Source organism: Ambystoma mexicanum, chromosome 1p (assembly GCF_040938575.1).
Source record: "Ambystoma mexicanum isolate Mex_15411 chromosome 1p, UKY_AmexF1_1, whole genome shotgun sequence".
NCBI classification, from domain to species: domain Eukaryota; kingdom Metazoa; phylum Chordata; class Amphibia; order Caudata; family Ambystomatidae; genus Ambystoma; species Ambystoma mexicanum.
In genome coordinates, this window is record NC_090921.1 from 293715285 (window position 1) to 293741577 (window position 26293).

The 26293-nt window shown below is 47.2% G+C and overlaps 1 protein-coding gene across 5 annotated transcripts in view; it reads left to right on the forward strand.

Annotated features, from left to right (window-relative positions):
• Positions 1-26293, forward strand: part of CBARP (CACN subunit beta associated regulatory protein) — a 200992-nt gene that overhangs the window by 152339 nt on the left and 22360 nt on the right. For all 5 annotated transcript variants that reach the window (XM_069647211.1, XM_069647220.1, XM_069647205.1 and 2 more), the window contains exons 8-9: positions 12315-12507; positions 21179-21362. In XM_069647211.1, the coding sequence (XP_069503312.1) occupies positions 12315-12507; positions 21179-21362 (377 nt within the window). The remainder of the gene's footprint in view (positions 1-12314; positions 12508-21178; positions 21363-26293) is intronic.

Sequence of the window (26293 nt, forward strand, 5' to 3'; positions counted from 1 at the left end):
TTGTCCTTCTCTTTCTCCCTCCTCGTCCTTCTCCTTCTCCCTCCTTTTCCTTCTCCTTCTCCCTCCTTTTCCTTCTGTCTCTCTCCTTCTCCCTCCTTTTCCTTCTGTCTCCCTCCTTTTCCTTCTCCGTCTCCCTCCTTTTCCTTCTCCATCCCCTTCCTTTTCTCCGTCTCCCTCCTTTTCCTTCTCCATCTCCCTCCTTTTCCTTCTCCGTCTCCTTTTCCTTCTCGCTCCCTTTCCTTCTCGCTCCCTTTCCTTCTCCGTCTCCCTTTCCTTCTCCGTCTCCCTTTCCTTCTCCGTCTCCCTTTCCTTCTCCGTCTCCCTTTCCTTCTCGCTCCCTTTCCTTCTCGCTCCTTTTCCTTCTCGCTCCTTTTCCTTCTCGCTCCTTTTCCTTCTAGCTCCTTTTCCGTCTCCCTCCTTTTCCTTTTCCGTCTCCTTCCTTTTCCTTTTCCGTCTTCCTCCTTTTCCTTCTCCCTCCTTCTCCTCCCTCCTTTTCCTTCTCCCTCCTTTTCCTTCTCCTTCTCCCTCCTTCTCCCTCCTTTTCCCTCCTTTTCCTTTACCTTCTCCCTCCTTTTCCTTCTCGCTCCCTTTCCTTCTCGCTCCCTTTCCTTCTCGCTCCCTTTCCTTCTCGCTCCTTTTCCTTCTAGCTCCTTTTCCGTCTACCTCCTTTTCCTTCTCCCTCATTCTCCTCCCTCCTTTTCCTTCTCCCTCCTTTTCCTTCTCCCTCCTTTTCCTTCTCCCTCTTTCTCCTTCCTTTTCCCTCCTTTTCCTTCACCCTCCTTTTCCTTCTCCCTCATTCTCCTCCCTCCTTTTCCTTCTCCCTCCTTTTCCTTTTCCCTCCTTTTCCTTCTCCCTCCTTCTCCTTCTCCCTCCTTTTCCTTCTCCTTACCCTCCTTTTCCTTCACCCTCCTTTTCCTTTCCCCTTTTTCCTTTTCCCCTTTTCCTTCTCCTTCCCTTTCCTTCTCCTTCCCTTTCCTTCTCCCTCCCTTTCCTTCTCCCTCCCTTTCCTTCCCCCCCTTTCCTTCTCCTCTCCCTCGCTCTCCCTTTCCTTCTCGCTCCTTTTCCTTCTCCTTCTCACTCCTTTTCCTTCTCCTTCCCCTCCTTTTCCTTTTCCATCCTTTTCCTTCCTTTTCTTTCTCCCTCCTTTTCCTTCTCCCCCTTTTCCTTCTCCCTCCCTTTCCTTCTCCCTCCCTTTCCTTCCCCCCTTTCCTTCTCCTCTCCCTCGCTCTCCCTTTCCTTCTCGCTCCTTTTCCTTCTCCTTCTCACTCATTTTCCTTCTCGCTCCTTTTCCTTCTCCTTCTCACTCATTTTCCTTCTCCTTCCCCTCCTTTTCCATCCTTTTCCTTTTCTCTCCTTTTCTTTCTCCCCCCTTTTCCTTCTCCCCCCTTTTCCTTCTCCCCCTTTTCCTTCTCCCTCCCTTTCCTTCTCCCTCCCTTTCCTTCCCCCCTTTCCTTCTCCTCTCCCTCGCTCTCCCTTTCCTTCTCGCTCCTTTTCCTTTTCCGTCTCCCTCTTTTTCCGTCTCCCTCCTTTTCCTCCTTCTCCACACGTCTTCTCTCTTCTCTCTTCCTTTTCTCCCCCCTCTTCTCCTCTTAGCAGATGCAGGAAGCATTAGAAGGGTGTTAGATCTCCTCCCGTGGATGAACTGTTAGGCTACAGGGTGCTGATGTATACATGGCTTCCCAGAGCAATGAGTTGAGAATTGCTCTTTTTCTTGTGGAAATTCCCAATTGCTTTGCGGACTCAGTTTACTGTCTGTGTTTCTCGTTAAAGCTGTATTTGTTGCTTACATTTACAGACACCTGTGCAATTTGACACGCACAGTACACTGTTAGAGTGGGCAAATTCTGCATCCATGCTCATATGATATGGAGGAGGAGGAGGGTTGTGTATTGAGGCAAGCTCCAGTGTTCCACCTGAGGAAGGAGACTGACCCTGTTGGTGTTGTCCAGTAGATACTGTTCGAGCCAAAGCAGCGTCCTCATGTCCTGCCCCAGAATCCTTTGTGCCTTTCAAAAAAGCCAATCTGTTCCCAGGAGTTCTTCCACGGGCTGCAGCCATTGGCATGATCTCTGAATTCCAGGACCTCCACGCTGCGGGGAGTCTGATCCCCACAGTTCATGGGAGCGGTTTACCACTGTGAGCCACAACATGCTTCACTCAGAGGACCAAGCCCTTCAACAACGGGGACGGTTGGTGGGCCGGTCAGTGGCAGCCGGGTTTCATTTGCAACCATTTCAAAGCCCTACATTTTGAATGTCCATACTTTGCCAATTTCTACCTGCACGCACCGGCACTTTGGAACCATGCCCCGTTGGTTACCTTCTACATTACCGGACGCCTTTGGAATCTCTCTATATACATTATATTATTTTCCATTCATATACCCATATTGACAGTTTGTTTATTGTCAGAATACATGTGTTTGCTTACCTGGCTCCTTGCGTTTCATTTAGCTTTCTACAATTGGTCTGCGTGTAACTAACACTTGGTAAAAAGGCCTTGCTGACAAAGCTTCTGGCCAGATGTTGCCAAGATAAGAGACAGGGCGCTGGGCAAGCCTCTACCCGGTTAATGAGCACGTTTCCCCATTGTGTGTGTGTTTGTGTGAGCGTCTTGTGGGGCAGTGTCTGAGATGTTGGGTCACCTTTTTAGCAAGCCTTGGCCTAGGCAGCAGTTTGAGCTTTTGTGTAGGCGTGGGAGCCAGGAACTGTCATAATGGTGATAAACTGGCAAAAGGTATGAAATGGTGCCAGCACCTGGTATGATATCCATGCCCAGACAATGCCTATCTAATTCCTACACACAAACCAAAACGATTGGCTTTGCCTGGGCTTGTTTTTAACAGGTCTTATTCCAAGGAAGAAATGTGAGGAGACGCATATTGTTATACATCTGATATCTAATTAGAATGTGTAATTACCACAAACAGACTAAACCGCGAGACGGTGCGACTGCGCTACAGAATAAAACATGCAAAGGCATTCTACAAAAATAAGATGGACATGGATTAGCAGAAGAGTCACATTTAAAGGGTTTTAAGATGGGCCAAAATAAAAACTTTCTGCATATTGACTTTGCGAGAATTCAAAAGCCGAGGTGCGGCAACCGAACCTCTGCAGTCACCCTCGGCTTTAAACTGAGATTTAGAAGTTACCAAGAGCCGAGACCCACTGAGGGCGAGGAATGGCAGGACTTAACAGTGATGAAACATAGCAGAGTTATGTATTTCAAAATACGATTGCATCATTCCCGCTAAGATAGCTCAGCGGGTTGAGCGCTTGCTGCTGCAATCTGAGCGTGATCTGCAGTTCGCAGGTTCAAATCCCGGCAAGGCCAAATCAGCCTTTCATCCTTCCGAGGTCGATAAATGAGTACCAAGTTCGGTCCTAATTTTTGTGAAAACGATCAGATAATTATCACGAAGGCCAACGCAATATATGGAACCGCAGGGTCACAGTTTAAATTGCATTAAAAAAAAAAAGAAATCTCACTATTGAAACAGATTTCAAAAAGCCTGTCTCACTCCCAAGGGCACGGTGCCACACATGGGTGCTTCTTATAAGGGGGTAGCATCCCCATGACAATCTTTTCATCCTCTTAGTATCCTGCCTACAACGCTGCCGATACCTAAGGGTCGATATTTACTACGCATTCTTCAGTGCATATTGCCTTTGTACTCAAGCTTTATGTAAATGCAGCGCTACAGAGAAGACCAGCCATTCCACCTCGGATATATAGCAGCACATCATAGCATCGATAATGTTTCTTATACCCGATTCTAAAAACCTGGGCTTGAGCTAGCATTTCCTAAGATTGATCTATAAAAGACACATGAGCAAAAAATGTAGATCGCGCCCTATTCCGAACCTGCAAGAGCTCAATTTGTCTGAGACTCCCAATTAATGCAGACCCTCTGCCAATAAAGCGCTCTCTGGAATTTAGGCCTCAGTACATCAAGGAACCTTTCGGATCCTGATTGGGATTTCCTGTTCACCTTAAGGTGGGGGAGCTGGGTATTTTAATCGGCAGTGCTTCAACTACAGCAGAGTTGTAATAGGCATTTGGAAGACGAATTAATCGTATCCGGGTTTATCCAAAAGGCTCCTAGTCCAATTTTTTTTAAGGCTCCAAGCCAGTTTTTGGAAGAGTTGTTCTCTGATATATTTGCCCCACAGTACAGTGCCTCTGCGCTGCTGGGACAGGAGATCCCTCAAGGCATTTTACTAAGTAAGCAGAACTCCGCACCAATGCCCAATAGAATGAGGGTTTCAATTTGATCGAGTGATTGATAAGTGGAAGATTTGCTTCCACGAACAAAGGAATATTCGGAATACTACCAGGCAAACCCAGGGTCCTCTTGAGGAATCTGTTCTCCACGATAGAGCGTCCTAATTAGTCTGAGCCCCAGTTCTGAGCCATATAGAGCTGCCTGTTGTACCTGGAGCATGTATGCTTCCAACGTAACACTAATGGCCCTGTTCCCATGTGCGTCAGCGACTGGCAATTGCTCCACTATGGGCCTCATTACACGTTGTGCGCTAAAAATCGTAAATTTGCGGCATGGCGCAATTAACGTGTCCGCCCTCGCAAGAGGGCGCTAATAGCGTAACATTACGAGTACGCGGACAGGAGCATTGCGCCACGTCGTTAATGAACCTACCGCCATGCCGCTAAAGTGACCAAAAAGTCCCTTACCGGCCTCCCCGAAGGTGCAGATAGCACCTCCGCCCTTGCGCAGCATGCAAATATCGGAGTCCGCTATTAGCGGTGACCGCTAAAAAGCGGTGACCACTATTAGCGGTGACCGCTAAAAAGCGGAACCGGAAATAGCGTCATCGCACAGGAACGGGAAAGAGCGCGGCGGCCATCTTTAAAAACACAGCGAAAGGAGAAGTTCTCCACTGAGGAGTTAGTCATGCTAACTCAGACATTAGCAGACAATGCAGGAGTGGTCTTTGCTAATGACATGCAGAGGGAGACCCTCCTAAAGAACAAGGTCATCTGGGAGGAAGTGTCAACCAGAGTGAGTGCCGTTGGCAGCAGCACGCGCACCGTACGCGACTGCCGAAAAAGATGGGACGACCTGAGACTCAGGGTCAGGATGATCCTGTCCGAGAATCACAAAACTGCCACTGCTGAAGGATCAGGGTCTCCCATCAAGTTGAAGGAATAGGAAGAGACTTGTGCAAACCTCATCGGGGTAGAATGCATTGAGGGTGTCGGAAGGATGGAGCGCGGCGTGCAAGACACATCTGATGGAGGTAAGTGCACTGATGCAAGCATGCAATGTGAATGTACAGGTCCCCACAAATGTCAGCCAGGGATCACTGCATGTTTGGCCCAGCACCCACACATGCATACATCAACATCAACAGAGCCAAGTGCCACACACAACACTGCATGGATGAGGCACTGAAATGACACCTCACCTGCATCCTCCACAATGATTTTGAAATGGGCCCAAAAGTAATCATGATGTAGCCTGCATTGAGTAAATGCGACCATAACCAATGACATCCCCCTTCTTGTCCCCGACAGGGTCGCATTCAGACAGCGAGGGAGCTACCCAGGCACCCCCTGTGCAAAAGAAGCGAAGGCCACAGCCCAGCGAGGATGCCCCAATGACATCCAGGGGAAAAGGGCCAAGGCCCCGATTGCAGCCTCCACAACAAGACCTGCGCGCCACTGCCAGTGCCAAGCAACACCCTACTGCCCCGGCTCCAGAGGTCCACTCCCCCCCCAAATCCCCGCCACCGAGGGTCCACCCTCAGCTGCAGCCAGTTCGGTAGGGGAGGCTGCAGCAATTGGCCCATTGTCCGACGTGGATGAGCCCACGGATCTAGATCTGCCCATGCACACCCCAAGCCCTGCTGTAACCCCAGAGCAATCCCCCGCCCACACACCTGGCGCACACGTCACTGCTGACGAGTCATTAGCGGCCTTCAGTAGCCCCCCAGAGGCGGCATCTGCAGACCGGCAGGCATCCGGATGCGCAGCAGACACACCACCACAGGCCGCCACTGCCCTTGACCTGGCCACCGTCATCCAGCGCCAGCAGGCTCTAACAGTGCTTGTCGGTCAACATGTGGAGGAGGTTGCCCGTCTCAGGGCTGACCTCGCTGAGACATCCAGGCACTCCAGGGAGGGGATGGAGTCCTGCACGGACAGGCTGTGTGGCGAGCTAACACGCGTCCGGGAGGTGCTGACCCGCATCGCAGATGCAATGGAGCGCCAATTTACACAAGGACAGTCTGCCACCTCTTCAACCTGCAGTTCGCGGCAGACGAGTCCACTGAGACGGTCTTCACGCACCACCAGGCGCACCTCCAGCCAGCCCCCAAATGCTGGCCCTGGTAATGAACAATAGGGCGTGAACGTCCATTGACCTCAGTGCATGCCAGAACACATGCATTGTTGAAGACTTATGAGGGACAGTTGTGGGGGTGGGGGGAAGGGTGTGATGGGACAGTTGTGGGGGGTGGGGGGAAGGGTGTGATGGGACAGTTGTGGGGTGCGGGGGGAAGGGTGTGATGGGACAGTTGTAAGGGTGGCGGGATGGATGGGGAGTTGCACATTTTTCTGTTTCTGTTCATTAATACACAGTTGTTTGAGCAAAACACAGGCCTGGACTCCTTCATTGTGTATGATCAATTTATTGACGCCAAGGTCCATTGTGAGCTAACAAACCACACCAGTGCCCCACCAGCCATATACAGGTGACAGTATGTCTACATGTAACTCAGAACAATTGGTTGATCAAATGCTGTCTCACAGCTCGTCCCTCCCGGCAATCCCCTCTTGCATGACCTGCATCCCCTTCACCTCCATCCTCATCCCCATCATCATCCTCATCAGGTGCCTCCATTTCAACCTCAGGGGGCAGTGGCACATTCCGTCTCATACACATATTGTGCAGCATGACACATGCCGTGGTGATCTTTGCCACCTTCTCATGGCCATATAGGAGTGCGCCACCAGATCTGCTTATGCACCTAAACCGTGACTTCAGAAGTCCAAAAGTCTGCTCAATGACAAGGCGGGTACGGGTATGGGCACGATTGTATTCTTCTTCATGCCTGTTCCGTGGGTTCCGTACAGGTGTGAGGAGCCACCTCTTCAGGGGATAGCCGGCATCACCTATATGGGGGGAGGAATGGGTTCCTGTTACTTTTCGGCACATATGTGGCCTGCTCATGTCACATACTTTGACCTATCATTGAGAATCATGTGCACATTCAACTGCATCAATGAATATGGTCTGTGTGACTGCTTTGTGCAGAGGTGAGCACAAGCATGCAAGTAGACATGCCCCATTGATGCCTCCTACAGTAATTCCCATGGCCTGGGTGAGGCCAGGTAATTGGTGTCCCTGTGGCCAGGCAGATTTGGTACCACACTGGTGGTGTACAGTGCTTCCGACATTGATCTTGCCATGCTGAGAGGCAACGCCTCAGTGGTGCCATGTGTTCGTGGTGCATTGCCATGGCTAGGGGGGGCCCAATGCATGCATCCAAGGGCACAATGCATTGTTGATGTTGTGCTGTAGGAATGCTGCATGACTATGTTGATGTCATGGATGTCATATGTGCATTCCATGGCGTGGAGTGTTGTGCAATGTGGATGAGGATTGATCTTTAATGTCAATGGGTTTGGATTGGAAACTGTGTCGTGTGCCATACACTTGCATGTCCGTTCATCCCAAGTACGTTGCTGCACTCACAGATGCCCATTAGCGTACATCTGTATGTGCATTTGTGCAACGGACTACAGGCCACACCCAGTTGGAGGATCTCTCTACCCCCCCTCCCCATGCACACCCAGTTGGAGGATCTCTCTACCCCCCACATGCACACCCGGTTGTAGGATCTCTCTACCCCCCCATGCACACCCAGTTGGAGGATCTCTCTACCCCCCCATGCACACCCAGTTGTAGGATCTCTCTACCCCCCCATGCACACCCAGTTGGAGGATCTCTCTACCCCCCATGCACACCCAGTTGGAGGATCTCTCTACCCCCCCATGCACACCCAGTTGGAGGATCTCTCTACCCCCCCATGCACACACAGTTGGAGGATCTCTCTACCCCCCCCATGCACACCCAGTTGGAGGATCTCTCTACCCCCCATGCACACCCAGTTGGAGGATCTCTCTACCCCCCCACATGCACACCCAGTTGGAGGATCTCTCTACCCCCCCATGCACACCCAGTTGGAGGATCTCTCTACCCCCCCATGCACACCCAGTTGGAGGATCTCTCTACCCCCCCATGCACACCCAGTTGGAGGATCTCTCTACCCCCCCCAATCACACTGCCATGTGCTTGCCCTGCTACTCACCAAGTAGCCACGAAAGTTGTGCCGTTTGTCGCTCCATGTAGCGGGGGATAGTTGAGTTCCGCAGGACCATGGAATCATGGGTAGATCCGGGAAATCTGGCACAGCAATGTGTGATTATATTGTTTGCGTCACATACCATTTGGACATTGATTGAGTGGAATTGCTTCCTGTTTCGATACACTAATTCATTGTGATGTGGTACAACCAATTCCACATGTGTACAGTCGATGGCCCCAATGCAACTTGGAATGCCTGCCAGTGTATAGAAGCCAACTTTGGTGTTTGCAATCTCCTGGGCAGTCCGTGGCATGGATATGTGTTCGGGTGCATGCTTCAGGAGGGCATCGAGTACCTGGTTCAGTGTGCGTGAGAATACTGGTTGGGAGATGCCATGCATCTGCCCCACTGTATGCTGGTAGGTTCCTGTGGCCAGGAAGTGGAGCACTGGCACCACCTTCAGTAGAGGGGGGATGGCAGTTCTGATGTCTATGAGGCTCACAATGTCGTCGTGTATCATGTCCACGATGCTGGTGATGGTGTCCCGGTCCAGACGGTACAGGGTGTGTATCTGCTCAGGTGTTAGGTTGAATGGACTGGCTCTGATCCTGGGAATTGGTGGGTGCCTCTGTGGTATGAATAGGTGGCGCGGTGGTGCTTGCTGTGCCTGTCTGGCCCTCCTCCTCCTCCTGCGTCTCCTTTGTGCAGCCTGTTGTTGTAGCAGCAGCAATGCAATGAGGTCCTCTAGGCCATGTAATGCTGCCAGTATTGGAACCATCTTGGTGTGGGAAGGGGTGTGGTGTGCTCCTTTTGAGCTGCCACAGTGTCCATTGCCTCCACCTGTGCTGATTGTGTCCACCTGTGGCAGGTGGGAAAAATGCTCAGTTCTATTAACGGGTGGTGCGCGATGCCGGTATTAGCATCATGGCGGTAAGAGGTTTGGGGGCCTTTACCATGCCGCTATTACCATGTCCGCTCGCCTTGTGATGGTGTGCTATTAGCGGCATGGCGTTATTTACGGGATGGAGGGTCTCGCGCACGCGGTGCCGCTAATAGCGGTGAGCCAGGTCGTGATTGGCATGGGGATTTAACGTTACCGGTATTACGTTACCGGTAACGTTAAATCCCTACCGCCTACCGTGTAATGAGGCCCTATATCTATTGGGAGTGATCCCTGATTTCGTTATTTGCTGTTTCCAAAGACTATTGATTTATGTAGTTGTTCATTTATAACGCGCTTAATTCCAGCGTTGTGGATTCTAAGCGCAGGATCGGGATTCGAAGCTGTGTGGCGCTGTGTTGTCTTGCATCCATGACAAAGACATTGCCCCTGGGCTATCCTTCCTCATTTACAATAACGCACAGGCCCAGATAGTCGTACAAATTAACTTGCGTTAATATTTCCCCCTCATGGAGTATGAATATTTTAGACCTTTTTGTCCTCGTGGTTGTAAAAACCATGCTCTTCTTCTTTCATTTATTTTTAGACCATGTAGCTACTTGATAAAGATTAGACAAAGAACTTTAAAGATGAGTCTACTTTTCACGTGGGACCAGTGAAGCGACTGTCACAGGGAGTCCGTCCAATTTAGTTAAAATTCGAAATCGGATGCTCTGCATAATTTTGAATTTTCTGCATCGGGCAAGTTGATAATCGAGAATTCCCAAGTAAAGACTTTAATCTCATTTGGAATTGAGAATGACGTTTCTTCACGTATGGATTAAGTCCTCAAAGGAAACAGAGTTCGTAAAAGGATACTTTCATTAACTGAAGTGCCAAGGATGAGTATGCTCGTCCTTTTAGCATAGACTTAAATAATAGCCTGGCACTTACGCGGTTAACTTGTTTTTTTGGGTATTTATATCCAGATCTGTTGCTATTAAAAACCTAGGTTTTTCATGTTAGTAACACACGTAGTTGGCTAACTGAACCCAGAAGGATAACCTGAGTTTTGTTAGGGGTTCAACTGTAACCCACTATCTCGCATCAAATGCTCAATTTCATCGAGGCAGCGGATAGGGCTACCCAAAGCGGTGTCGGCACCCCTAACCTTGGATGTCATCTGCATCTGCATATGTATGGTATGGAAGTCCAGATTTGAGAAATAAATATTGAATAGTAACAAGGCTGAAGACAAATTTGGTTAATACATTTTTACTACACCAGCTTCTCATTTACAACAGCAATTAGCACAACTCTCGGAAGACTGCTTGAAAATAACACTGCCAGGCTCTGCACAACACAAAGTTCCAGCGTGTTGGAGCTAGCTCAGAGATGGTGTTTTTTAGGTGTGGAGGGGAAGTTGTGGGTGTGAATGGCCATGGAGATTAGCATGGCCATATGAGGTCAAGGGGTGGGTTAAAAAAAGAAACGGCACTTACAAGCTGTGTTCGCTGCCTCACATTACATCTCTCTCCTGTTTGTACACCAATGCAATAGTTTCGTAGGGCGCTCACCAGTCACAGTCACTGATGATAGTGAACCCTGGCATTTATAGTAATGGCAACCCATACAGTTAGGCCTACAAATGCTGTATGAAATGATTCCTCTTTTGTTGTGGCAAGAACAGGTAAGAGGTAACGGGTAAGAACAGTGACGTCAGAGCCAGCATAGCATAGCTCAAACGCACACATTATGCCTAATCTCTAGATGCATGCAGGCATGGTGTGGGGGTGTTGGGAAGCTCCACTAATCAATTCTTCACTAATGAGGCGCGTCCTTGATTTGTACTGTTTGAGTGGATGTTCTCTCAATGCAGAGATGAGGGGATGTACACTCAATGCAGAGATGAGGGGATGTTCTCTCAAAGCAGAGATGAGGGGATGTACTCTCAATGCAGAGATGAGGGGATGTACTCTCAATGCAGAAATGAAGGGATGTTCTTTGAATGTAGAGATGAGTGGATGTTCTCTCAAGGCAGAGATGAGTGGATGTTCTCTCAAGGCAGAGATGAGTTGATGTTCTCTCAAGGCAGAGATGAGTGGATGTTCTCTCAATGCAGAGATGAGGGAATGTACTCTCAATGCAGAGATGAGCGGATGTTCTCTCAATGCAGAGATGAGGGGATGTCCTCTCAATGCAGAGATGAGGGGATGTTCTCTCAAAGCAGAGATGAGGGGATTTACTCTCAATGCAGAGATGAGGGGGTGTTATCTCAAAGCAGAGATGAGGGGATGTACTCTCAATGCAGAGATGAGGGGATGTACTCTCAATGCAGAGATTAAGGGATGTTCTTTCAATGCAGAGATGAGTGGATGTTCTCTCAAGGCAGAGATGAGGGGATGTTCTCTCAATGCAGAGATGAGGGGATGTACTCTCAATGCAGAGATGAGGGGATGTTCTCTCAATGCAGAGATGAGGGGATGTTCTCTCAAAGCAGAGATGAGTGGATGTTCTCTCAAAGCAGAGATGAGGGGATGTTCTCTCAAAGCAGATATGAGGGGATGTTCTCTCAAAGCAGATATGAGGAGATGTACTCTCAATGCGGAGAAATCAGGGCCGCTGAAGAGGCAGTGAGTGCCTCGAGGCGCTTCCAGCAGGCGTGCAACTCTTATATACCATCTCTTCACCTTTCCTCTGTATCCTCTGTTCTCCCCAACTCGCCTCATTCCCTGCCTCCCCCTCCCCTTCTCCACACCCCCATGCTTCACACCCAGCCTCACTTCGTCTTTCTCATCACGCCACGACTTACCCCATCACCTACTTCCCCACCACGTATCAAACCAAAACTACACCTCAAAAAACAAAAAGGTCCCCTTTTCATCCTTCTCTCTATTCTTTCCCCCTATCTTTCACTCCACCCTTTCTTCTACCCCCTCACCCCGCTACATACCCTTTCTCCCTACACCCATTCTCTCGGCCACGCCACTCTTCCCCACCCCCGCCCCCCACCTCTCTCCAACCGCCACTCGTCTGACTGGAGCACGTGTCCTTCTCACGCGGCGCTTTGCTGAACACGTGTCTATTCCTTTCCCGCGCAGCTCAAGGCTCTTGGAAGGAAAGGCGGCAGTGGAACAGTCAGTGATACCACCCCGTCCCCGAACAAGGGGGCCGTGCTGCAGTTCTTCACCCGGCTCCGACGCCACGCCAGCCTGGAGGGAGCCAGCCCTTACTTCAAAATCAAGAAGTGGAAGTTTGAGAGCAGCCAGCGGGCCTCCAGCCTGGACATGAGGGGTAAGAACGGCGCGCAGAGCTGGCCTGCTGCTCACAGAACACAGTGCTGCTCTTTCATGGAATTGCACATACCGAGGGGCCCATTGACTGAAAGAAATGGGGTTCACATATTGTAAAATTATGATGTGGGGGGAATATTCTCTTAAATCGTTGCATTAATAGCAAGCCATGCTTTTCAGGAGCGGTGCAACTGCTCACATCAGTGTTTCATGTTTCCGGGGTTTAAATGGAGAGGTAAGAGTTTGCTGGGAAACATGATGACTGTTGCCGGAGCCTAGCTGTTAGGTAGATTTTTCATTTCTATGCCACATCTCACTCTCTTGTCAGACCCCCAGAACATTGTGCTGGGCACCTGGGGTTTTTGATCCGTCTCCCGGGTGAGTGGGAGCCTTTTCCCATTCACTCAATCTTTTGCTTTGTATATGGGAACCCTTGTTCATTACTTTTGGACTTTATTTTATGGAGTCATGTTTTCCTCCATATTTACTAAGGCATCTGTAATTTACTTTGTAGCACGCAGCACCTTTTTGTGCAGTGCTACTGGGAGCCCTTTGGGCTTGCCTTTTATACTTTCTTTTATTTTCCCTAATGTTTTATCCTTTCTACATTTTATATTGTGAGATCAGCACACCCCACTGTATGTAGAGTGCTGTGATTTTCATAGGTTTTTATGAATGAAAACGTTTCATGATGTTTCATATATGTTAAGATTAAGTAATAATAACTTCTATGTAAGAACTGTACCCCTCCGTTTAAGAAACATATTTTTTGCAACGCATACTGATGTGTGTCGTTATCAACAATGCATGCTGTGGATGCAAGTCATGTTTTAATTGCCTAGGGCATGAGGCTTGACCATGACCCTGCGCCACCCCCGTTATCCACTGCACCTACCCTGCATCCTAGTTCAGTGTCCGCTATACCCTCATAATGTGACCAATGACCAGTGCTCATGACTTGCATCCATGGTCAGTCTTCACAATCCATGGCGCATGGGCTTCTGCCATGCTGCATTCCCCAATAGGCAAATCAGAGTAGACCGTTGTCCTTTTCGAGGGCCAGGCCCACTACCCAGGCAGCAAAGTTATATCACTATTTTCTGTACTTACTTTTTGACACTTTAAAAAAAGTAAAACGCAGGCCAGATTTGCAAAAGCATGCTTTCAGGTCCTTGCTTGTGCTCCTCACGCATGTTTGATGCAATTGCATCCAGCACTTCAGGCTGTAGCCACAAGCAGTATATTTTTTCCATTCAAACCTAGGGCCTTAGCCATGGCTCATGCCCCAATACGCAAATCGGTGTACAAACGTGTCCTTGCACAGGTCCAGGCACTTTGCCCAGGCACCAAAGTTCTATCACAATGTTTTATACTTACAGTTTCACACTTTAGAAAAAATAAAACACAGGACAGATTTGAAAAACCATGCTTTGAGGTCTTTGCTGATGCTCCTCGCAAATGTTTGCTGCAATCCTGTCCAGCACTTCAGGCTGTAGACACAAGCAGAATTTTTTCCCCATTCAAACCCATCCCGAACTTTGAAAAACTTTACCACATAGCCGGTCCCTGGTGGCCTTGCCCACTTTAATCCCATTGCCAGTCCCTCGTGGTCATGGCCAGTAGCCAGATTGTCTGCACATTGCCCATGGCCACAAGCTGTACCTCGGTTACCAAAGATCTATTACTATGCAGCAACATTATGACACTTTAAAAAAAAAAACATGGGCACATTTACAAAACCATGCTTTCGGGTCCTTGCTAATGCTCCTTCAATGAGTTTTCTCTTGAGCTCTTCGCTCCTCTACCTCCAACTCCCTCAGGGTCAGTCGTTTTTCTAAGAAACGAGCTGGGGGTAGATCTCTGTCTTCGGCTGGGGCCTCCCTCTGGAACAGCCTCCCTGCCACTCTAAAACTTGAGGAGAACCATCTCCCGTTCCGGAAGCACCTCAAGACCCTCCTCTTTTCTTCTGCCTTCGCTCCCCCTCTCCCCTGCTGATCTGTTCTCTCTTGGCACAGTGCACCTAGCCACCCTCTGTCCTTCGTGCCCAGATACCTGCTCATCCTGCCACCGTCCCGCACTGCCTCCGGGCCACCCCTTGCACTGGGGTCTGTATCTGTACCCATACAGCCCTCCCCCTTTTTCGTCTTGCACTTACCAGACCTACCCGGTCTGCTGCCTTAAACCTAGCACTTGCAAATTGCTAGCTGCATTACCACTGTTTGTTGCCTTTATTATTTATTTATTGTTATTTATCTGTTTCTCCTCTGCTTCGCGCTTTCCACTTCTTCCCCCTTCCATGAACTTTTCCCCTCCCCCCTCTCCCATGCACTTGCGCGTTCTCAATGTCACTGGCCCTAGTAAGATCACTGTTTTGTTCTCCCCTTTTCCCCTCCCTTCCCTTGCCATGTTGCGCTCTGAAACACTTCTGTACGAGCGCGATAGAAATAAAATATGAATCAATCAGTCAAATCCGTCCAAGTTTTATTTTTTAAAAAGTGTCAACATGTACATACAAAAATATGTTGTCTAACTTAGCCCCCACTTGAGAAAATCCATTCAGACTATGCACAAAAAAGATTGGGTCTATAATCTTTCTGAAAACCTTTGTGCAGATTCAACAAACAGCAACACAGTTATAAGCCATCTAAAATGTTGAGACCCCCTCTAATTTTTCCCCCTCTTGAGAAAATCCCACCAAACATTGGAAAAAGATTCAAATCAGGGTCTAAAATCTGTTTGCAGATCATCAAACAGCACTAAATGTATAAGCCTTTCAAATATCTTGGAACCACCTATAATTTCCCCCCCTCTTGGCAAAACAGCACCGAACTTTGTATAACCATTCAGGGTCTGGTCTATAATGATATTGCAAAATGTCATGCAGTTTCATTGAGAGGCGCCAAAGTTCTAAGCCATCCAAAAACTGCTTTTCACCGACCCTGTAATGCAGAAATATGCATGGATGCCCACGAACATCTGAGATGTTCGAGGAAATTGGAGAGGAAAAACACCTGATTTTTGGATTTTTATGGACATCCTTATTACCCCCTCAAGTCCCCAGAGATAGTTTAATTTGTTTGACAAGTGCAATGTTGTGGTTTTTAATGTTTATTTTGCGATTTCCACGGACTACGGGCGCTGTCCACGAATCCAACATGGCGTCTGTTTCAAAAGTTTGGACACGCCTTAAGTTTTCAACCGACTAACCAGCGGGCGTGTGCGATTTCCACAAACGTCACACTGCTCTCTGATTGGTCCAGAGGCGTCCGCGGACTCTGGATCAGGAAATTAGTCTGTGGACCAGACCCAGATATCGCAAACCTTTTTTTTTTTTAACCTATTTTTTTGCCCATTTTAAAAAACGCTACTGGATAGATTTACACCAAGCTGCAGCTCCTAGTGTAAATCCATCCAGCGGTTTGGGCTGTAGATGTGAGCACAAATTATTTTCCATTGCTTATATGAGGATTTCCACACATTTTGAACCCCCCCTATTACTTTGCCCCTCCACCCCCCTGGACGAAACCGCTCCCAATTTCACAAAATCATTCTGAGTGGGCCATATATCTTTTTCGCATATTTTGGTGAGGATTCATCAAGGGAGGGAGGGGGAGTTATAAGCTGCCCTAAAAGTGCTCTTTCTATGACCTGAGCAACTTAACCATAACTGTAATATACACATATATATTTAAATGTTAGCCTTCTAGCGCAGTAGATCTATGTTGTTAATACAGTCATATATTTCAATACGTCACTGTGTGGACCATCTCTTGCTCGACAACCTCTTGTGTATGTTAACTGTACACCAAAACCCTGATCTCTGAAGCCTACATTTTACTGCTCTGCCACTCCAGCAAGTGAGGGTTTAGCTACACGGTTATACCTTGCAGGTCCAGTAAGGTTGACTTCCCAAAATGGTACACCAGTAGTGGTTATGAAAAACCCTGCTAATTTCCACCTTATATGCCTGTTAGCCTGCTGACCAAGCCATGTAACTCTTCACGACCAATATCTTACACATTCTGCCATTGCTCAGCTCTCCCCACATACTACTGCCACCATGGCCTATTTCCAGATGCACTATACCTTGGTCACAGCTAACACCACAATTGTTGTGCCTCATAAACCTCGATTATCTCTTACCATGACTACCACATTTGAATCTCTTAATACCAACCACATTTTTACCATCACTTCAACGATTTGCTGACACTTCCACTCCCAATGTCAAATTACTCACCAGCCCCACCTGCCCACTATCCCCAGTTCGATGGATCCAACGATTTTCCACTAGGCCTACACCCAACCAACCATGCTCCACTAATCTCAGAAACTATAGGCTCGGTTCTAGACTGGAAAACCTCCATCAACCCTTAACTACTGATAGTGACAAACCAATCTCACTCAAGAAGAGAACTAAACAAAAGTCTAACAACGATATTCCTACCAACAACTTAACGCGCCAATAAACTGCGTGCTACCCGTATAACTCATGCCAGATCCATGGTAGCTCACGCTTTAGACATTGCTGACCTCATTGTCTCAAACCAACTAGATTTCCTAGCCATAACTGAGACTTGGCTGCATGCAGCAACAGACCCAACTTTGACACTAGCTATACCAGAAAGTTATACCATACTAAGGCTAGATAGAGAAACTTCCTGAGGAGGCTAGAACCAAACTGGGACTAAGGGTCCTCCCACATCTCCCATTCCCTTCAGGAGAACTCTTGACAGTTAAACTGCCACTTACAACATCACATACAAGAACTATGCACCTTGTATATAGACCACCTGGCCCTATCTCAGCTTTTGAGGAGGACATCACTTCACTACTTGCTACGAATATGAAACCTAGCTCACAAATCATACAATTAGGTGACCGCAACCTATGCCTCAATGACCTGAAAGACGATAATGCCTCAGTACTTGCTATACTATAACCGAACTAGGCTTCACCCACCGCATCAATTCGCCAACACACACCAAAGGAAGAACTCTAGACTGGCTAGATCGCTCAATTGCGATACCAAAATGATATCTAATGTACCTTGTGCCTGGACTGACCATCACCTTATCTCCTTCACCCTACAAGACAGTCTACAACCTAATCTGACCATCCCACTGGCGCCCCTGGCACTCAGCAGAAGCAAGTACAATATGCCAGTGGAGAACTTACTACCGTTACTCCAACCATTACCAATCCTACTTTCACTAGTTCTGACCCTTCAGCTCTAGTAGAATTATGCAATGATACGATCAAACAAGCTATCAACAAAATAGCACCCTTAAAAATGTGCAAAGTTAAGCCTCGAGCACACTTGGTTCACCGCCAATCTTGAATTGTTACGCAATGAAAAAAGAAGTGTGTAATCTTCATGGAAAAACAACCTTACAGTGTTGAACAAGGACACACTCTCTAAAATCTCCACTCGATACAAATTCAAGAACCTTCAAACTAAAAGGGACACTTATAATGATAGAATTAACAAAGCCAAATCAAACACCAGAGAACTTTTCATCATCTTAAAAGAACTAAAGTCCCCCACGCCCCCAACTGAAACTTGCATTAAGGACAAAACCTGGTGCACAAATATTCAAGCTGCGCTCTCCAATAAAATTGCTCTTCTACAAGAGAAAATCAAAACTAAAAAACGAAATCTTTCGGGGGACAACCCTTCACAGGATTTGCAGATAGTTCTGATCAAACCAGATAACCGTTTTTAAATTCTCCCACATCTCTATTTGTGAAGTTGAGGACATAATAGCCCCTCTCAAACCTTCCAAATGCCAGGGAGACTCCTGCCCAGCACCAGTAATCAAACGGGGAACTAGGGAACTAGCGCCATTTATCACGACCTTAATAAACTCTTCCTTTGATACATGTACTGTCCCGACCAACCTAAAAGACGCATGGGCTTCCCTCTATTTAAAAAAACCTAACCTCGACCCCAACATCCCTACTAACTACAGACCAATAACGAGTGTTCCTTTTCTCTTGAGAATTCTAGACAGGGAGGCCTACTTACAGATTCAGGCTTACCTTGAATCTAACAATCTCCTTGGCCTGCAACAGTCAAGTTTTAGACCTAAACACAGTACAGAATCTGCTTTAATTGACTTGAAAAACCAAATGGCCGACATAAAGGACAAAGGAAAACTCACCCTCCTTCTCTTCCTGGATCTCTCAGCCGCATTTGACTTAGTTGACCACAAAGTCCTATGCAATCACCTTAAGTCAGCGGCCCACTTCTCCACCAAAGCCACTGCCTGGATTCAATCCTTCTTGAATAATAAAACCATGAGGGCCTTTTCACAACTGCATCAGCTGAGCCTGCACCTATCTCCTGTGGAGTACCGTAATGATCGTGCGTCTCTCCTATGATGTAAATATTTTTACCAATCCTCGTTTTATGACCTTGACAAATCTGGGTGTCACCTACACTAATTATGCAGATGACACTCAGATTCTCATTCCCATCAGGGGCGATCAATACACTGACTCAACCATGCTTAACAAAATGTACCTTATTATCCAAGCTTGGATGCCCACTCACGGCCTCTGACTTAACGATGAAAAGACTGAGCTCCTTCTCATTGGCTCGACAGTAAGACTAAACAAACTGAGTAACAAGTTCAAATCATTCAATATTGATGGCAACAATATCATAGTATCTAAGGAGGTAAAAACCTTGGGCTTTTATCTTGACTCAGCCTTAAACTTGAACAGGCAACTCAATGCCACAGCCTCAGCGCCAGCTTACACATGCAAATTAATTAATGCATGCAAACCATTCCTCTCGACATCAAGTTGTACTACCCTGGCCAGAGCATTAATCCTGTCTAAATTAGACTAGAGTAACGCATTATACCGAGGGTCTAGGAAACATAATGTAAACAAACTTCAAATATGCACTAAGATCTGCGTTAAACATTCCCAGAGCACAGCACATCTCAGCTGTCAGACGGAAAACTAAATGGCTATCAGTAAAGGATAGAGTTAATTTCAAATCATTAACTCTCACCCACAAATGCTTTGCCAACTGAGCCCCCAAATACTTAGTAGACACATTGTCCAAAAATACATCTGAACGACCTACCAGAACCATGCATTCACACTGCCTTAGGGATCCTAGATATAAGCTCAAGAAAGCAGGTGGAGGTAGCTTTCCTGTACTGGCAGCCAAACTGCGGAACTCCATGCCTATATTCCTAAAATCAGAACCGTCCTACTACAGTTTTAGAAAAAAGGCCATAACATGGCTCTTCTCTAATGATGTATAATTTTGCATTACCATGCCATATCTGTAAATAACTATAACGCAATCATGTAAATATGTAGTGTAATTCTCTTATTATAATGTAATGTGAATAATCATCTGTACATGTTTCATCTGTATCTCTGTTGTGTATATGCAACTCTGTAAATGTGCCCAGATACCTCAGGTTTTGGCGCGCTATATAAATAAACAAACACTTGCCATCAGTTAGCGTGTCAGATAAGCAGCACACACAGATACCTCTAGAAGCACGAAGAAAAACTTGTTTGAAGGACAAGATTGAGGGGCACATAATTACCAGGTTGAGGGTCATCCTGACAAAACACGATTGTACTCTTAGGTCATGTGGTTTTACTGTAATCCTGGTCTCGGTGTGCCTGCTGAGCCTGTATACCGCACAAAGTCCCAGAGACCATAGCAAGAGCACGCACCTATTGTTTGACCAGCTTCTGAAAAGGAACATGGACTGGGCACAACTATCCGAATGTAAACTCAAAATGCAGAAGCCTCAATGACCAGCCAGGCAACAAAAGCAGAAAAATAAGTTGGAGAAGAGGAAAAAAAGGCAACTCCCAAAATAGACCCTTCCTTGGTAAAGAAGTAAGCCCACCAACCGGAGGAGAATTGGCAAAACGGCTTTGAAGAACACTTCCCTTCCCTCCACAGGTCATAAAAATAATTCGACACGTAGCTCTTATTATGCAGAAACAAAGGTCCAAACTGCACAGATTATAATGTTGTAAACACATTTGCATTAGCTGCAGCATTATTCAGCAGCCATGCTGGAAATGAGTGAAGAATTGATCGGCCTACCCAAAAGTCGACATCTCCATCATGGTTTGGGTCCATCCTCCTAGAGGAACGGGATCGTTTGGTGGTCCACCGCATAATAAAAGGCATCTAAGTTTGGTGCTAGTTGTGGGAAAAGTTAGTCTACAAGAAGTAGAACAAGAGGTTACAGTGACCCGTTAAGGGCTAGAAGTCCATAGACCTTCCAAAAGATACCAGTAGCAAACAGATGGCATGGTGGCTCCCCGCTCATGCCTCTGCGGATGCTCAGGAGGGTTCACGCACAGTAACAACAACATCAAGGAGCATAGCGCAAAACCAGTGGAGGCACACAGATAAAACCACATGATTGAGAGTGCAGAGTGAACACCTCCTGATTGAGTGACCTAGAGGGGTCATGCAAGACGAACAAGACAGGGACCCCAGTATCCACTTCAGATGAATGAAATAGGGGTCCCTTCTAAAGGAAGACGATTCCTAAGATAAACAAGGCAGGAGACCTCTGACTGTGGTAAGAGTTGAGGCTTGGTTCTTAATGTTGTAAAGCCTACTTGCAGGCCCAGTCCCTGCGGATAAACCACTCACCTCCCTCCCCCTCTTTCAGGTTCTCCCAAGAGACACCAGTTCCAGCGCCAACGAGCAGCCAGTGAGAGCATGGAGCAGGAGGACCGCGACCCCCACCAGACCGACATCATCCAATTCATTGCACGGACCGAGCACGTGGCCTTTCACCCTCTTGATGCACCCTTCTTGCCACACCCCAACAGCACCCCACCCTCTCTCGGCAGGTATTCTTCATTAGATAAGAGGAGATGTGGATGAAAGACCCCCCCCCCCCTTCCCTACCTTACCCGCTCTACCTGAAGAGATCATCCGGGGCAGGGTTTCTCAAATGTTTTTGGAACAATCTTCTTTTTCTACATAGCTGCACCCATCAGAAGTGGAAGTGCCCTTATGGGACGTGCAGACCTGTGCCCCAGGAAGGCCATTAGAGGTGTGTTGGCTCTCATCTGGAAGGCCGGGAGATCTAGGATAGAGTCAGTCACACCAGGCTGTTGTCTGTGAAATGTGGTAAGTTTTGGGCAAGATCAGTGGCATCATTAGTCATTCCCTGCAAGTCTCACAATTTCTCTAAAGCAGGTGTCTGCAACCTTTGGCACTCCAGATGTTTTGGACTAAAATTCCCACCACTCATCGTCCGCATAGTCAGTGGCGAGGGATAATGGAAGTGGTAGTCCAAAATATTGTGAGTTGCAGGCCAGAGACCCCTGCTTTACAAGATCATCCACTACATTTATGAAGCAGCATTGCATATGCCCAGACAAAATTATAGATTATAATACTCCATTTATGCTTCATACTCGTGAGTAATTTAGAACTTTTCAGGACCCCACTACTACCTCTGTGTCATGCCTCACAATTTCCTAGCTCTGCAGTTTGAGAAACCCTGCTCTAGGGCTCCCAAAGTCTGTTCTTAGAAAGCAATGCCTGGTGGAGGCAGGACGGCAGGGATGGCCAAGGGAAACGGTGCATTGCCACTCTTGTTCTCTTGTGGTATGTGCACCCATGACTATACACCACCTACTTTGTATCTTCCTGGCAACCGAGGATGGTTTGAGTACTATTTGGCTGGTCCTTCGGGGAATGTGGGCATGTGCCTCCAGGCTTTGCCTCAGCCCTATTGGTCTTCTAGGAGGCAAGAATGAGTCGCCGGTGACTAATAACTCAGTCCCACTGCTACAGGCCTTCCTCAAGTATTATCCTTTGGGCAATCTACCCCTTTCCTGCTAGACTGGTCCATTACTGCATATGACCAACATAATTAGGCCCGAGAGGGAAGGGAGCGCAAGGGTAGATGTTGCTTTCTAAGAACAGATGAAATATGGTTGAAACTCTGAAGGTTCTCTCCTGAATGATTGATTGGCGTGGATGAGGGTTTGCAGCATGTGCATGATCTACCTCTAGGGCCAAGTGATGGGGGTCTTATTATTGCAGGGCTGCCATCAGGGTGCAAAGAGTGGCAGAATGGTTGCTCAAGAGGATGTCCTGCTCTACTGGGGAACAGGTCTGGCTTTGATCTCTCACCCGGACCTCTGGCTCTTCTGGTCATTCTACTGAGCTGGGCTTGAGCTCATGCCAGTGTTCCTGCCTTGGAGGTCCAGGCCCCATTCATTCCTAGAATTTGGGAACACTGACACTGATGAGGCGGTACTGTAATGTATGCCAAATCATGTCTGGTCCTAGCAAGCATTCCACCACCTATGTGTCCTTAGCAGGTCGTGTGCGTTTGATTATTTTTGTTTGTTGGAGGCTACCGAGTGGGAATGTGCTGCTATCCTATTTGAGTGCCATCTGAAGGGTCTAAAGCCTGTCAGGGGAACCTTAAGCACAGCATGATTTGATGTGGTTATTCAGTACAGTTTACCAGCTGATCTCACGTTATGAATTGATTTCTAGGGGTGGGAGGCAGGGGAAATGAGCAACTTCGCTGTTGCAGTTCTTAAGGTAGAAAAGTCCAGAGGGAGCGTGGATTCCTTTTTTCAAAATGGTCAGGGCACCACAACATTGTCTCGCGAGGGACGTGGGGGTGAGGGGTTCAGTACCAAAAGGGTGTTGGTAAAGCACTGGATTCGGACTGTGCCCCATGCTCAGTGGTGGCAGCATATTGGACTGCAGGGACCATGCTGCGGTGGGAGGAGCAAGGACCATTGGCCAAAGATAACCGTGATGGCAGCAATATGACGCCCAGGGCACCAGCAGTGCTGTTGCCCTCCACCGGATCTGGGGGAAGTTCAAGGTTTAAAGATTTCCTTGTACAGAGAAATGGGGAACACCACAGACCGCATGTCCTCTCTTATCGTGCAGATGCTGTTGCAGGTCTCTCGTTCCTTAAGCCATGGCTGTGTCAGTATTTGGCTATAGCTGCAAAGTAGGAAATGAGCACCTCGCCAGTGGCTTCATGTTCATCAGAGTCCTGTTATTGAAGACCCTCTATCTTTTCCATCATGCCCTTTGTGGTATTGCCCCCCTTTTCCTTATTTCGAAAATCAGAATTTACATTCCTGCTCACCACTTGTGATCTAGCAATGTATGCCTGCCTGTGGTACTAAGCTCTCCCTTATTTCTTAAAGGTGGCAGAGCCTTCCCCACATTGGCCCCTACTGAATGGAACAAAATTCCCTCCGAGATCAAAGCTATCAACAACTGACTTTTATTCCCTCAAACCCTTCCCTGATAGTTTGTATTTGCTTGCCCTGTTCCCCGGTCAGTGTCCAGATTCCGCTAGGGAGTGTGTGTTCTATAAAGTACTCTACCCATGTCCAGGGGCCTCATCCTGGAATTATTTTTGGATAACTTCTCCACGGTCCTTCAGAGCTTTTTGCAGAAGTGCTTCTGTGCATCTTCTGCAGTGATCCACCTCATCAGCAGCTAGTTTCCAGGTCCTCATCTTCAGACACCTCCAAAAGATGGGTGCAAAGCCTACAGTAGTGAAAGGCAACTGGTGTTTTGATGGGAATTTCTGATTCTTTCAAGCACACAGGGTGCTGGGCAGTGGTGGCTGTTGCATGTTTTTAATAAGAGGAACGTGAATGTTTTACTGAATATGATGCGGGAGCCCGAACAAAGCCTTTTCTATCCCCGGACAGGTGCCTTACAATCACCCGAGCTACCATCGGATCAAGGCTCGATTATTGTAATGCACTCTTTGCAGGCACGCTCCTCTGAACACAACACCCGAAAGATACAGGTTATTTAGAATAACGCACTTCAAGCAGCTCAGAACATCGGCAAACTTCAGCACACCACTTCAGCAAGGAGAAAGGCACACTAGCTCGCAAGTGACTTCTATTCAAAACACTGTCAATCACACACAGATGCTTCGCCAACGATGCCCCTCCACCCCTACCCTGCCTATCTCAGAAAACAACAAAAAGTAAACTCTTCCAAGCCCACTAGATCGACCTATGCCCGCTATCTCATCCAGCCCGAGTTTAAACGGGCCAAAGATGGGGGCTCGAGCTTCCCAACCATTGCAGCCAAACAACGGAACTCAGTCCCGCCAACCATGCGAGCTGAGCATTCCTACTATGCCTTCCGGAAATCGCTAAAAACATTGCTGTTTGCTTGAATGTAAATCCCATAACTGCCTTATATACTTAAATGTTGAACCTGAAATTGCTTGATATATTGTCTGGCTGTACATGCTATATCTTTGCAAGTAACTGGTCATCTAACTGTGCCTTGCTGCCTCAGGGCTTAGTGTGCTATATAAATGAAAAAAAAGAAAAGCAAAGGGTTTCAGGGTGCTCCTACCCCTAAGAAAATGTTTAGAATATAGGGTTAAACTCGTGCATTTGTAGCACACGTAAAAAATGAGTGAAAAGACAGTTTGCAATGGATTTTGTTGGGTAGCACATGACAAAATACAACAGATGCAAGTCATCAACATTGCACAGGAGAATTTTGCAACATTGCACAGAAGAATTTTCCCGCAAATTTTGATGATGCCTTTGCACACAATATATGCGAGTATAAGAAACATGTTCACATTGTCTGTGCCTATACATGTCCATTGAGATTGCACTGAGATATGTCAGTATTACCATATAAGAACATACTCCTGTTGGCTTTACCAGTACAAAATGTAATGACACAGTAGGAAAATATGTCCAGACTGGACCGACCAATGTGGGCCAGTACCACGTGGGAACTCTCAATATGCTGCCTTCACCTTTGATGGCCAGTAAAAGTGTCATGCCACAGTGAAGCAACATGGCCAGGCTGGACCCACCAATATAGCAATTTATTTGGGTAGAACCCTCTTTTTTGTTACTGGGTGGGTGGGGGCAGATTCATGAGGGACCACAGAAATACCATATATGCACAATTGAGCACAGGCTACCCCGCCCTTCCAGACAGCATTGCTGCATATCAAGCTACAACTAGAATGGAGTAAAAATGTCCCCTGTGCATATGATCAGTAACCAATCTCATTCATTAAACCAAAATGTATTCACAATAAGTATCAAAAATACACATATTCCAAATGTAAGCATGTCTAAAATATCATATGACAATCAATATAATAACACAACCCCTACTCTGGGTGTTGATCTTGTAAGACCTGTCATATTCATATGTACAGAAATGTATGTGTAGTTAGTAACGGTGTGAGGAAATACACTGTACTAGTCAACACATAGTGTTTCCAGCTCGTAGGTGAACTTTCTTTCTTTTCAGTTTGCATTCAAATCCTCCCCCCAAGCTTTCTTCAGGACACACAGCCCAACGCGATGTAATAATCTCCAAAATCATGGGAAGATCTTCAGAAACAAGCACTTAGATTTCTTCTTGGTGTCTTGGGCCACTTAGTATTGCACACCCACTATTGAGTGCTTGCTTTACATATTCTCTTGTTGAGACTGTTTATGATGCTCCATTAAGTCATCACGCATGAAAATATCATGTAGTGGAGACGCTCCTTGTAGGATCATGTGGTTACTTCAAACTGCCCCGATTATTTCTGTGATTTTTCTGTTTGCCTTTTCGCGGAAGTGAAGACTTCCTGGTCGGTCTTTTCCTGATTCTGCTAGCCAATATGGGTCATTACAAGTAAGACCTCTCAATATGCTTCCTCCGCTTTGTTGCCTCGTGTAAAAATGCCATGCCACAGTGACTATTTGTCTGAACTGGGCACACCAACACAAATAAAGTCCCC